This window comes from Betta splendens, chromosome 21 (genome assembly GCF_900634795.4).
Source record: "Betta splendens chromosome 21, fBetSpl5.4, whole genome shotgun sequence".
Taxonomy (NCBI): Eukaryota; Metazoa; Chordata; class Actinopteri; order Anabantiformes; family Osphronemidae; genus Betta; species Betta splendens.
Window position 1 is genome coordinate 10,753,229 of NC_040899.1, and position 15,166 is coordinate 10,768,394.

At 46.8% G+C, this 15,166-nt stretch overlaps 1 protein-coding gene across 2 annotated transcripts in view; it reads left to right on the top strand.

The window, feature by feature from the left end:
• The window catches only part of LOC114847230 (receptor tyrosine-protein kinase erbB-4-like), a 170,513-nt gene that overhangs the window by 76,821 nt on the left and 78,526 nt on the right, over positions 1-15,166 (top strand). For both annotated transcript variants that reach the window (XM_029136751.3, XM_029136752.3), the window contains exon 2: positions 5,569-5,720. In XM_029136751.3, coding sequence (XP_028992584.1) covers positions 5,569-5,720 — 152 coding nt within the window. The remainder of the gene's footprint in view (positions 1-5,568; positions 5,721-15,166) is intronic.

A 15,166-nucleotide genomic window follows, 5' to 3' on the forward strand; every position in this document is an offset into this window, starting at 1 on the left:
TTCTTTCTAAAGTGACCTCAAGCAGAGGCCAAGTTCATTGTTGTACCAGAGAGAGCATCATTTCAACAGTTAATAGCGCTAATACAGCAGTTCCCATTACAAGAGAGCCATTAGAAAAAATGACATAATTGTGTATACCTACTTAATCTCCATGGAAAATTAGAGCCTCGCCATCGTCAGATAACACAATTTTAACTTTTTCCAGTTCATTTCCATTTATTAAGTCTTGAATTAATCTAAGCGGATGATTACCTATGTGAATGTACAGAACCTGATTTTAATGCTGCTTAACAGATGAGAAAACATCCATACAAAAACAAACGAACACATGGACGCGGCCTTGTGTCAGAGTGGAGCTGTGGGTTAAAGGTCACTGTGGTGACTGTTCAAAGTTTGTCAGTTTTAATCATCCAACTTCTGTACGTCCTAGTGGGTTAAAGGTTAAAAGATAAAAGATGCTTTAGCAATGAACGGACTCACCATCTTGATGGTAGATGTAAAGCACACGGAAGAGTCTAAATCATATTAAACCAAATTTGGTGTGTGTGTGTGTGTGTGTGTGTGTGTGTGTGTGTGTGTGTGTGTGTGTGTGTGTGTGTGTGTGTGTGTGTGTGTGTGTGTGTGTGTGTGTGTGTGTGTGTGTGTGTGTGTGTGTGTGTGTGTGTGTGTGTGTGTGTGTGTGTGTGTGTGTGTACTGCACGGCATGTGTGTTTAACTGACCACCTCTTGGTTTCCCATGGAGTTCACCAGCGAGAGGAATAGCTCAAGGCCGCCCCTGAGATGCACATGTACGGCGTTTCCCCTGCTTTTCACACTCCACTAATGCTGTCACACACACATGCACCAATTTAGGATGTGAGCTGTTCGTTTGACCCCATTGCTCAGCCTATCTGCCATCTCTCTTTAGAGGGCTATTGGGATATGAGCCACCTTAGGGGTTTACTCTTTCTACTATTAGCATATAAAGAGCATAAATTCAACTCCACCCCACGTTAGCAGGCGAAGCCTCTTGGGAACATTTAAAAAACTGTCCATGATTGGAAATGTGTTTGCCTGAGGCTCAAAGAAACTCAGGTGGGTTTGTTAAGAAATACAGTAATCACATATACAGTAAAGTAGCTTTGAACACTCACATTCATTGAGTATACAATCCCAAATAAAAACAAGACGTGAGGATGGAGCCACCTCCTATAGAGTATATTAAACATCTACCCACTTTTGTTTTTGAAAGCTTTGCAGAAGAAAATGAAGATGATTTTGCTGCTATTCAGTTTAATGCTCCATAAATTGCAGTATGTGTGTGTTATTGACAGCTTTTCTCCAAACCTGGTTCATTTTGCCCTTCAGTAGCTGAAGCATAATTGTTCTAATAGTGGGATGTCAGCAGCTGGTGGCCACGCACCCATGATCAGAGACAATCACAAGTTATTAATTGAGTTGCAAAGGATTCTGATACATGCATCCCATACATATGCAAGGCAATAAACGGGTTGCATTGGCAACAATGCATTAAGCAGCAATATACAGTAGCAAATGATGGAATGGTGACGGCGAATGGAACTGATTTTCAGCCTTATGAGCAAAACACATTCATCATAGTTTACTTCAGCTCGACTAGCTCAGCCCGGTCCACCTAAGTTCTGTAGCTCCGAACCAAAACAGAATCGTCTTGAGATCTGCAGGCTCCGAAACAACATCCACACAGACAAAAATAACCCCGGCCGTCGCTTGATTTGCTCAGCATTGCTTCCTCCTTCTCTGTAAGAGTCTCTGAATAAATGGCACAAAATCAATGCTTGCAAAGCCGTTTCATTCATCAACGCTGCTAAACTGTATTCGCGGGTTGCGACTGAACAAATCTTAGCTGATGATGGCGGAATGTTAACACTTCACTTTTTATAATGCTGCAGAAAACATCGCCACGCAGAGCAGCGCCTTCACAACATTATTATGATTATGGGCATGTTTTTCATCGATATGTTGAGGGGCAAGAAATATGGCGTTACATAAAAAAACATGTTATTCAATATTGTAGCTACTCACCCACTTCGCATGGGAAGAATATTAATATCTGGCTACAGCAATTCACAGCAAACCCCATTATAATATAAGTCAAAACAGAATTATTGCACACATACAAATGTCTAGTGGTCCGAGTTAGCATCTAAACGGTGTTTCACTAATACTGTAGATCTCCTGTCAATAATAGTCAGTCCAGAAGAAGCAGCTGAGGGGTTTTTCAGTAATGAGGTGCAGCTCCGCCAATCACCACCCTGTGCTTTAGATGGACTTTTTCTTCAAAGTTGAAATCCTACTGATTTTGCAGTGGAGGACTGCAGCCGTCACAGAAGCTGGTTATCACAAGCCTGGTCTCAGCTAAAGAGACGATCTGTATGAAATCATTGGACAATTACAGGACTCATGTCCATCAAACGTGTTCTCTCATAGTGTTGTGCAGTGTCCCACGGCAGCTTCTTCAGCAAGTTGACAAGTGCAAGACAAATATTTGCACTCACTTTCCTGTTTCGCTCAGATTCTGTGTCTGTCCAGTGCTCAGAAACAAATCCTTAACTCGGTGAAGCTTCTGCATGCGCTGTTCACTGTTCATGTGCCCACGGTGCTCGACAGACTGCTCATCACCCCTCACAGTACAGTGTATTTTAAAAATGGCGGCTTCTGAGAGGACGGCAGTGGAGGGGGTGAACAGTGGGCTCAATGCGCTGACTGATCACTGTGATGCGTCGCATACATGTATTTGCTTTTGTAAACACACTCGGGCAGCTGCAGGTTCCCCCTCTGTGGAGAAATCATGAATGCTAATTTATGGCGCGCCATATGGAGGCAGCGGCAGCGCTGTCGGTGGGTGACCAGAGCTCGGAGGGCAGTGGGAGGTCAGTGCTACTGGACCGCGGCGTCATCACGAACACTCGTCTGGTTATTGTTTCTGGTGCTTATTAAGCCGCTCGGCAGATGGACGATAATCGGGGGCCATCATTACCTTCAGGAGCAGCGGCTTGTAACTCACACTTAGCCGCCGATGCTCGTCTGGGGGACGTCACGGCACAAAGGGCAGCTCAGACGTCAGATGGGCACTTTATGTTGGTGAAACAAAAAAAAAAAATATGGCAGGGTGTCGGTTTAACCTGTGCAAGGTCCTCCCATTTATTCAAGGCACGTTGGCCGAGCTCAGCTATTGACAGTGTTTACTTATAGAAGTGACATTTGCAACTTCATTTAATTCAGGCAGTTACTGGCTATTGGGATGACCTTTCGCCGGCTTCCTTGGCAGAGGCCTATAAACCTCAGAGATTCACCAGCTTTATAGGCATTCGATAAGGCGCTATTGATGAAGCTGTTGTGTGCACTAACTATGAAATGATTTGGATGAGGAGTAGGAACCACGGCGCTGCCATGCCTGCGTGAAGGTGAGGATATTTATGGAGTTATAACGGGCAGAAATGCAGCTCAGGGGTCCTTCAGTGATTTTACAAAGCTTTTTAAATGTTCTGTTTCACACTGTTGTGTAATAACGAGACAGTTATGTTGTGGGTCTGCAGCATGTGTTGCACTTGTAGTTAGATTTCACATCATCTGTCATCCAAAGTCAACGTTTTATCCCAGCGTTGTAGACAAAAAGGAAAATTCTCCTGAGGACTGTGTAAATAGAGCCAGATACGCGTTTCAAGCCATTAGCTCATAATCCGCTCATTAATTACATATGCTGGAAAATCCGGAATTATTATGATCCCGCGATTAATCACTTGAATTTTTCCCCAAAACAGATCAATTCCCCCACACAGGCAGGTGAACTATCACCGTACACTATATATGGAACGAGGACGCTGAGCCTCATTTTCATTCGCTGCCATGCGGGAGAGCCAAATCCATCACACAGATAAAGCAGACGAGGCTCGTGTTCGTGGAACAGCCTTAAGTTATAGTAATATGATGATGCCACTGTTCCTCCGGTCTTTCCTCCCTGACGTTAAACACTCTTTAGCTCGGCCTCTCGCCCCGCGTCCTCCTGTGTAGGCAGGTCGCTCCAACATAAAGAGTGAAGACTTTTATACACACAGCCTCTGCTGTGATATACAGGCTCAGATGTAACATTGAGCACGGAGACAAATGGATTCGATCACACGGGGGGGGTACGTCGCGAGGTCCATTATTCACTGCCTGCCCACATTCTCTCTCTCTCTCACACACACACACACACACACACACACACACGTGCAGACATATCTCCAGTCGGATCAGCGAGCATCGCGGCGAACCCGCAACAGTTCACGCTTCCTCTATATGCGATGCGCTCAGCTGGTTCGATTGCGGGTCGATCTCGGACCTGTGACGTCTCGGTGGAAACGCCAGTGTGGCTTTAAGCCTCAGCAGGTTTACTGAAGGTGCATTCCACCAGGCCCAGCGTGCCACAGAGGCCCTTTCCTCTGATCTTGGTGCCCTGCCCCAAGGGTGCAATAACAGTTTATTGCACCTATCCTCACTTTATGACCCCCCCCCTCCTCCTTTTTTTCCTCACTCCACTCCCCACTAGCGCCAAGCCCACGCTAACCGTTATTGAAAACACCCAGGTCTGCCATATATCATTCCTGAGCAGCACATTATTCTATGTGCAACCTGGCTAATCACCACCAGCTCATATGGGCATTGTCCGGGTCACATTGGAATAGCTGCACTTATCAAATATCTGCTTAGATGTGGAAGTGCTTAAACACAATCTCATTTGTCTCTGCGGCTCGCGTTGCCGTGAGGTGGAATCTCCCCCTCCGACGTATCTGTGGTGTAATGATGGGAAGTAAATGGGAAATGGAATTGAAAGGTTTTTTCTCCGCCGAGTGTTTGCGTGTAGGGGGAGGAAGGGCAAATGAGTTTGGCCTAGTTTATTGAGGGTGGAGTGCAAACACTCAGGTTAAATTGGAGGTGGAAGGAACGCGTGGTGCAGTGTATAGTAAGATGTGTACAGGGGCTTTGAATTAAAACGGACGGGTGGAGGTGAAGATGTTTCAGGGTGGAGGTAGAGAGAGGGGTGACAGTGTGGCAAGACCTGGGAAGAGGCCCAGGGTGGAACCCGCAGAACCCACAATGCTGTGGTAACACAAATGACCCTGTATTATAATGCTTCAGAGGATCAGCAGCATCCACGTGTTTGGAGGTCAACAGCAAATAAAAGGAAAGGACTGCAGATGGGCTACTTTGGGTTATTGTGCCCAGCCTGAGGCCTCGTTTTCATTTGTGTATGTCTGGTTCAGTAGCAGCAGCTGATTAGGCAGATGGCTTGTGTTGTCATGGTGAAGGGAAACAAGGCGTACAGTATGATCCTGTGTAACGACCTGTCAAGCGAATGGCTCAGCTCACAGCTAAACAGCCGTCCTCGGTCCCGAATGCCCCGAGGATCAGCAGAAGGTGAAGCTGCTGGTCTTGCAGTACATGACTGGGTCAGCTGAGCAGGTGCTACAGCTCGCTTACTGTACAGTGACGCTTGGACTAGATTTTTTTCCCACACACAATAACAAACACTGTGTCATCCCTTTTGTTTTTTGTTTTTTTTTCCAGTATGCGCTGGTACAGAGAACAAGCTGAGCACGCTGTCAGACCTGGAGCAACAGTATTCCACCCTGAGAAAGTACTACGAGAGCTGTGAGGTCGTCATGGGGAACCTGGAGATCACGAGCATCGACCGCAGCCGGGACCTCACCTTCCTCAGAGTAAGTTTAAAGAGATTTGATTCAGAGTTTCTCACAGATTCTTCCATAGCATCTGTTATTGGCCACAGCTATGGGATCAGTACATAACAAGAACCATCTGTAAATCCAGTTATCGGTAATTGCCTAAAATTGAGCAAAAAGTTCAGAATGTGAACTTTGTAATCACTGTCTTTGCGTTTGACCTTGATACCTAGAAAATCCCCTGTACTGAGCTGGTTTTCCACCAATCAGCATTCAGATTAGTGTCTTCACAGCCAATGATAAGCACGGAGAAATGTTGTTCTAATCAGGCATAATCAGACGTCCTCTCCTCTCAGAATCTCTAACTGATTGTATGTTCGCACCACCGGGGTCTGAGGCATAGACCAATCAAAGTCCAAACAAGCGCTAAATCTTTTTGATTAAGCCTTGAATGTCTTTCAGAACCTGTTCAGACAGAAATACGCGGTGACAGTTTTTGGCATTGGGCTGATGGTACAGTCATAGTCTGATGCGTGCGCGACAAGGTTAAGACAAAATTAATATGGTAAAGTGCTTTGTCTACTGTAAAAAAAGTCAGGATGAGGAAGCAATGAATGTAGAAGTGGCACCATTAGACTCCTGCAGCGGTAATAGGCCCCACTGACTTAGATGCAAAAAGGTGGCGGTGGCGGCGTTCCGAACCCCAGTGTGATTGTTGTTTAACTACACAGAACCCATTTGTTCTTTAAAAACGTTCCCCTGGTCTTCGCGAGGGGGTGCTCTGCAAGTAAAAAGGTGAGTGCGACGGTCTCTCCATTTTACCGCCGCTCATTTACAAAACAGGTCCCTGTGGCGCCGCCTCGCCAGGTTCCTCCACCTTCGCGTGGCTGACAATTAGCATGGGTTAATTGAAGATGCTAATTAGGAACACAGGGTGCCGAGCGGCAAGGGAGCAGGAGGGCAGGGTACAGGGTGTATTTTTAGGAAATATTATTATTATTATGATAAAAGACGTTAATAACATGCTTCCCCAGGGAGAGGAAGCTTCACCTTGACTTAGAGGAGGAAGAAGGGGAAAAAAAAAGTCTGCAGCTTCCATAGCACCTGTCTCCAGGAAGTGATGGAAACTGATGTCTGCACATTGGCTCCTTCTTTTCAAGATAGCCGAGAGATTGATGGCTGCCTCCGAAGCCCCTCAAACAGCTTCAGCAGTAAATAGAGTCCATCTTCCAAACTGCCTCCACGACAGATGAATCAGCGTTCGCGCTGTGATTAATAACTGCGTTCCGGCACCGGAGCGTTTCTCTTTCCTGTGTGTGTGTGTGTCGCGCGCGCTATCAAGCTAGCAATGCGCTTTAGCTCGCTCGCACATTCGAACGCTTGCCGGTTTGTGAATGAAACTCATTGGAGAGCGGAAACTGCGCCTTTGCATATACGAGACACCCCTCCGCGTTTCCCGTGCGCTCTCTAAACGGCTGTGTGAGTATGAAATATTAATTTCTCCCTCTCCTCGCAGATCAGGCCGCTTTGTCTCGCCACAACTTAGCCCCCACATTGGTAAACATGCGCTACCCCCTATTAATGCTAGTCCGTCCCCACCTCTTTTTTTTTTTTTTTTTTTTTTTTTTTTTTTTTACTACTGTGATGTCTCTGTACTGAAGAGGCCTTATAGGAAAAAGGCTGGCGCTCTGTTAATGTGGCCCCTCAGTGACACTGGAGTGAAGTGTGCAGTTGACCCTGCGCTCGTCCAAAACACACCCGCCTGTCACAGTGACGCGCACAAGATGGAAGCTGTGCGACTGCACCAGTGGGCACGGATAATGGAGACGAGAGGGCGGCCGGAGGTTGGAGACTTCCGGTCACTTCAGTGAGCAGAAGTGACTCCGCTGTCTTCGCGGTGGCAGAAGCTAATATCGGCGCTCCGCGCGGCGGATTCGTTGCTTCTCGGGCGGAACAGGAGACAGTCGGTGGAACTGAGACGATGCAGGCGGCGTGCGTCCTCCCTGTCTGCACCTTCTGTCCCTCCTGCCCCGACCCCGTTCGGCTTAAGGGCGAAAAGGCCGAGTATTGTGGGTTAATAGAGTCTGGAGGAGGTGGAGCAAACGGGCCGCCTCACATAAAACTGCTCGGGGACTGTAAGTACTTTCCGACTGGCACATTTAGGTCTAACCTGAGCTCTAAGGTCAAACGCAGCACAAGATGTGGAGCGACCTGCAACTTGGATGGAGGGAGAACAGGACCAGAAGATGGACAATTACAGTAAATACAGTCACAGAGTTTCATGTTATTGGTGCAAACGGTGGTTTATCCACACACGCGGCATGGAGTCATGTGTTTTGGCCGCGTGATGAATGTAGGTCTGATCTACTGTATATGACTCAGCTCTTCTGAGAGGAAGATCAGGCTCTTAGCTCCATTTGAGTGAATTTTTAAAGAACAAATGTCGACGTTTCTGGTGGGCGGCGTCTCTGAATAAGGCGATTACGATGCCGTGCAGCTAAACAGATACTGCAGCCGACGCTCCCCACGAACCAAGCTGCTGCTGAAGGTTTCTGTCTAGTTGCTCTCAGAACAACCCGGGGCTGTGTGTTTGTGTGTTCTTGCATTTGGCAAGGTCAGAGGTTGTTGACAATTCAACATTCCAGCGTTCTTTTTTTTTTTTTTTTTTTTTTTTTTAAATGAATATACTATTCGTCTTTTTGAGGACAGAGGGTCTGACGTGTAACTAAGGTCTCCAGCTACCGGCGCGCTGCACACGCCGCGTTCCTAACCTTAAGATAAATGTCTAGTGACAGATTGATTGCTGGTTCATACAACAGGACTTGCGTGGACCTAACAAATTACCGTCACGCTGCCTTCGGGTGCCTGTCAGAAATAAATCACAGTTACAATTTGTGTGGAAGTGATAAAAAAAGGCATCAGCGGATTGTTAGATGTTGAGAACAATGAGAAACAAACTTCAAACTAATTTCATTTATTACTGTAGCTTTTATTTCTGTTAGATGTTATAATGGTGCAGTATTTATATATTCAGCTCTCAAGTACCTTTCACAGCATTGCAGCTGCTTCCTTGCTATTTCCCGCAGCCCTGAACGCAGCATGTATTCCTCCATCTCTGTCCTCTGACATCTTTCTTCTTGCATCTTCCTGACTGGCACATTTGTCCCTGAGGCACCATTGGTACCCTCCCCAGCTTCCCAATTTTTGATGCACTGTTAGATGAGTGCAGATTACGTTGGCCCCCTGCTCCTCAGCAAACTCCTTCAATATTAATGAAGACTGATGAAGTGCTGGGGAGCCCCTGTCTTTCAGCCCCGACCTAGATTGGATTGACAATTGCAATTAGCGTCCCCTCAAGTTCATTTCCATCACTTTAATTTGACACGACGAAGGACAGTGTGGGCCGGCGAGTGAGACCATTGAGAGAGGGAGGGAGAGAGAGAGAGAAAATGGGGCAGAAGAGTTTGACCAGGAACTCGTCCCCGCTGTCTTGACCAAGGAACTACTGACAGCACTAGTTTAGTGGCTGTTTGTTTTGCGATCGTCACCGTGTGATGGAAAAAAGAAAGAGTCTGTGCAATGGGGAGACAGCAGCACCTGAAAATGACTAATTCTCCATCCTCCAGCAGCAAAACGCAGTAGATCGGCCGAGGTTGATGGTGTGCCATGTTTGTGTGTTTCTACACCACTGTGTGTGTGTGTCTACTTGTAGGTGTTGTAAATTACAGGAAAACATTGGTTTTGAACTAACCTCCTCGTCAAATTGACCGAAGCAATTGGTTTCATCTGTGTCGGCGTTGGTGTGTGCGTGTGCGTATTATGCAGGGTTAAAGCTCGTCTTGTGGTTTGACTGACACATACATTTTCTGGTCAGCCCGCATTATTTCCACCCCTGGCTTATAGAAATGATCTGGGCTGATCGAGCTATGAATAGAGAGTAGCGGGAGGAAAAAGGTGTTGCAGGTCTGGTTGACAAAAAAAAAGAGCCAATGGACACTTTCCATCTGTACTGACCTGTAGTCTTTGTGGAGGACTGACGTACTGTAGACACACATCTTCCCTAGCAGCCATGCTGACCCCTTTTATTATGTGCTTACTGTACAAGCAGAAATGTGTAGAATCACTGTGCTCATCGTGGTCATACTGGAGGATTCATCACATACTGCGTCCAAACACATCATCTATAAAGCTTTAACATGTTGCATGTGAATAGTTGCAATGGGAACAACACACTTTGTTGTGGTTTCCATCCAATGTGCAAACGTTTCCAGTTCACAGCAACACATCAGCTACTGTACATACAGTAGAGTCATCAACTCGATTCATTGGACAATTGCACGACACAGTTCGATGTCTTGGTGTGTTGTTTCAGATCAACTGCTCATCAGGTTCATTTGCAGCAGAAAGCAAACACCGTTCAAAGAAAGCAGAATGAACACGCGGTCGCGCGGAGTGGAGGAATTCTACTGTTTCCAATCAGCAGCAGTAGTTTCCAGTCATGCAGGAGTTTTTTTTTTAACAGCTGTGAAAACTAATCATGCTCATAGGATGCGGCAGCATCAAATTTAATAAATCACGCTGTCTTTGGTGAGACAGACAAGTGTATGCGTGAAACTTTCTCACTACGCTGCTCACACACACACACACACACACACACACACGCACACACACACACGCACACACACGCACACGTAGGTGATACTACTTATCGTAACGGAGCAGTTCCGGGCTGAATAGAGAGGCAGCGGCGAAGAGAAGCAGGACTGGGATGTGACAATACCCCACCCGGCGTCTGTGATGCCTTTCAAACTTCATATCTGCCTTCCTCTGAAGCCTGCCAAAGAGGTGACTGATACAGACCAGCTTCTCAGGAGGATCGAAATCAATTTCCACCCGCCGCGACGCAGATGAGGGAGTTCTTTTGAAGAATGGCGGGTGTCAGGGCTTAGATGACCACAGTACAATGCTTCCATTCCTCCTCATTAACAACAAGGTTGATAACAGCACTTATTGAAAACAGTCCCCAGCATATCTAATGCTCTCTGGCTTTATTAAACCACAGCCTCGTGTCAGGGAGTCTGTGCATATAGTAATAATGCAGAATTTTGATGCACTTCACATTTATAAATGCTAATTTGCTCATTTTTGGTTTAAATCTAGTGCATTGTCGGATTGTTCTGCTTTATTAGCATCAGCGTTGGAATCCGCTGCAGCCGCTCTGTCACAGTGGCTGGAAGGAGTCGTACTCGTGTCTTCCTCCACCCATCGTCCTACAGTAGCTGGGGGGGCCGCGTGTTTGAAGGATGGAACCATTGGCGTCAGCCGCGGTGTGACATTCAATGCACTTATTGTGTCATTCACATAATTGCTCTGTTTAGACTAAACTCGTCCACGCTCGGCTGCAATTAGAACAAAAGCACGGCAAAAACAATCTGTGAGTTGATTAACATTATTTAGGCTTTTAATCAGCACCCGAACAAGTGAGATGAATATGGACGATCAATACGTGTTCGTCCTGAACGCACACAATGACTCCATAATTGCTGTTGGCTGTAACTCGGGCTCTACGCGGGATGTGCAACACGTGAGCTTGACTGTAGCTCCCTGTATTAGCAGCCAAAGTCATGTTGAAAAGCGCTCAGCGTCCCAACCAGCCTGTTCTCCCCATTAACAAAAGCAAAACACATTCATCACGTTGCTCGATGCTTCTTATTTACCCAGAATCCCTCCCTCCTCTCCGGCTCGCAGCGTTTCCCACTTGCTCCGAGGAGGTGATTGTGGCCTCCTCTCGCGTTTTCCATCCCGGCTTGTTTTTTTGCCCGACTACCCCCAGCTCTCCTTGCACTAACTACTCAGTGTTTGAATAAAAACTCATTAGGATTACATAGCCATTTAGCTAAGTGACACGGGGTGTAATTGTACCATCCATCAATTGCTGTGTAATAACACACTCAGAGGAGCTAAATGTTGATTAGCCCTCAGCCAATTTCACTAGTGGGTGTTTGGGAATGAATACCCGGGGCCGACCGGGTGGGGTGAGGTGTCCTGGGTGGCCTCTCGGAGCGCTGCAGTTAGGGGGGGGGGGCACTGACCCCAGACAAGCAAATTACCTTGCAAGCCATGAAAACAAAGTGTCAAAGGCAAAGAAAGTATCACTTTGTGTCCCCGACCACTGGCCTTTAGCTCTGCCCGCCCTCACTCGACGCACAGTAATCTGGAGAATAATATTCAATCGTATTCAGTGCATTCAGACCGTGGACAGAAATCCTCAGGAACGCGTTTTAACCTTTTTAAAAAAAAAAAGCAGGGAACAGGTGGATTTTCTCTCTTTGGTTCATATCGCATTAGCGTCATTATCCTCGCGCTGCGGTGAAACACGCACGCTTCGGGGTTTTTCCAAACGGGAGCATCCAAGGTGCCGCCTGCACAGCTGTCCCTGCACGTGTTGACAACGTTCAGGGACATGGTCAATATATTCAGCCTTTGACTCATTACATCAAATCATCCCCTTTTTTAGGGCTACTTAAGTCCTAATGACAGCAGATGAGGAGAAAACGTGGCTCGGTGAGTCAGCTTGCTCTCAGCGGACCGTGGGCTCCGCGCTGCGGAGTGGACTTCTAAATCATAATTCTATTTACTTTGTCAGGGCTGGTGAATTGTGGCTATTACAGCTCTGAGGCCCGTGTTGATTTTTCAATCACCGCGTGTGCTGGAGTCAGACTAGGCCTTGCTGAAAATAGCCTATAGAAACAAGCAGGTTAAGTCTCTGAGTCTCTGACTCCATGTTTAGGGCCAAACTAAACCAGGCAGTCTGAAACGTTATGTGGTAATTGCAAGACTGGACAATCACATGGACACTTTTTCCAGTACATTATTTTCCTTTCTGTGACCTTTTGAACCACATCCCATAGAGCCACAATATGAGCAATATGCAAGTGCAGGAAAGCAGAGACTGCAGTTGTTCTCTAATGGTCTCTTTACCCTTTCTCCATTACTGTACCTCCTACCACGCAGACAGCCTCCTCCTACTCTCCTTATTTAGCATTTAAAGTAGGTTTAAACGAGAAGTGATCGATGGGGCATAATTAGGAGGACAAATGCATTTGTAAGAATTAAACCACAGCCGCAAATGTTTGATCCGCGTGCTTTGTAACGACTGAACTGCACTGTAGGTTCTGTCTGCATGAGGCCGTGTCGGCAACTTCCTTGATAAATATTTATTGCCTCATCTACACAGCACGAGTTAATCATCTCCGCGCAGCGTGTCAAACAGCTGTTTCTGGATCTGACCTTTTTTGGGCAGGACAGGAAGTAAACGAAGACGCTAAGCTAAGCCCTGCATTATGAAGGCTTACATATACTCTATTGTTCCTGCTTTACAATAGAAACCTCCCATTAGCGCTCAGGGATCAAACGTGACGGAGGTGGTGGGGGAGGAGACCTTCTGGTTCTATTCAAGGCGAGTTCGACTTCCTCCAAACAGACGGGAGAATAAGTTAATTGCTCATTGAGTTGATGACACTGTTTCATGCAGATAATATCCCGCTGGCTGACAGTGACATAACGCAGATAAAGGCATGGCAAAAGGCGCTGGGAGGGAGCAGAGAGCGAGCACGCGGTGAAGGAAGAGACATAAAGAAATGGCGCAACCGTTAGCGAATAAGAACGGGACTCTTTTAGCATAATTGCAGCTTTTACCATGAAATGAATGCATTGTGGGGAGCTAAGAGTGCCAGCTCCACCCATGTGAGCCATCATGTCTTTATCACTAATGGACCAGTGAGCACTACTATAATTACATAGTTTTGTCTAGCGCTGTGCACAAGTATCTGCGCGGCAAAAATTGGTCTGACATTTACGGCTCTTTATGTCTCCAGTACAGTATGTGAGCGAGTTCCACAAAGACGGGAAGCGTAATGAAAAGAGAGAGAGAGCGACGAGGAGACAGAGACGCAGAACCCGCGGACCCGCCTGTGAATCTGGGGAGCGATCGCCGGGCTGGTTCCGACCACGGGCGACGCGAGGGACGCTGGTGGAGATCAGTGCAGACAGGTTCCGCCGCGGCCCCGGCGACAGGTTGAGAGAGGTTCCCAGGCCCCGCGCTCCCGCACATGTCCATTAAAGCCGTTCAAATATTCATGGCGTTCCGTCCGGGCGTCGGCTCTGCCGCGTCCCGTCTGCCTGAGAGTAACACGTAACACGCGTTCCAGCAGCTTCCGTCTCCGCCGAGCGGGAAAAACACTTCGCGAGAAACACAGAATTACTTTTTCCTCCTCTGCCCTTCAACATGGAAACACGCTTTTTTATAAACCATTTGAAGAAAAGCGGTCCAAAAAAAAAAAAGAAGCTGAATCACGATCATCATGATTCATCTGATGGTCCTCATTAGTTAATATGTAAGAATAAAGCTTTATTGATCATCTGGATTAAATACAGTCATAACATCTTCTTACTTTGTAACTGTCACCAGTCATTATTCTATCTAGAAACTTATCATTTCTGCTTAGATTCCTCCTTAACACTTCACCATCCGATTGTTATCTAGGGTTTGTTTAGCTCACGCTGTACATTGTGTACATGATTATGGGTCTGGACAGCAGATTAAACTCAATGGACTTCACACAGTGTGTGTGTGTGTGTGTGTGTGTGTGCGTGTGTGCGTGTGTGCGTGTGTGCGTGTGTGCGTGTGTGCGTGCGTGCGTGCGTGCGTGCGTGCGTGGTTTAGGGAGGGGGCAAGACAGAGGACAGCCAAGTGGGTCAGAAAAGCGATTCCCTTTCTCCCCGTGGAGAGAGCAAGACCTTTATCTTCAATTTCAGAGATTTCCTCTGTGGTCAGAATAAGAGGCCAATGCATCACCTATTGTGTGCTCTTTTCTGTACACACGGCATCTATCGTATGTCTGTCCTGTCCGTTCTCCAGGTTTCCTCCATTTATTTCTCTTATTATTATTTTTTAGATGTCTGGAAGTTTTTCTTTATCTAATTGAAGGGTCAAAGGTCACAGGGTATCACAGGTTGAACTGATTGCTGAGCCCATTAAGGCAAATTTGTGTTTTGCAATAGTGGGCTACATAAATAAATTGTCACTGGATTTTGATGTGGCCCAGTCATTTCTCAGTCATCAAGCATCACAATAAAACATCTGTCACTTGATGCAGTTGTGTAAACGTAGGGAAAGCAGCTTTTTGTTGCTCTAAATGTTACAGGCTGCGTCTGCATAAATCGCAGACGGAGACCTCACCTTAACACAGCCGCCGCCACGTCTTTCCCCTGTCGTCCTAAATTTATAGAGCTGCGAGCGCCATCAACCTTTATTAGCTAATAATGCTGTTAGGGCCATTAAGCGTGGCCGCGGCTCCCCCACAGTAACATTTAACCGTCTCGCTGGGCCACTGGTGGAGGACTAAAGTAACAGGAGCTGTGTGACGACCCCGGTGCATCAAAATGTCTGACTAGACTTCTAATTTGACCGCGCTCAGGCCAGC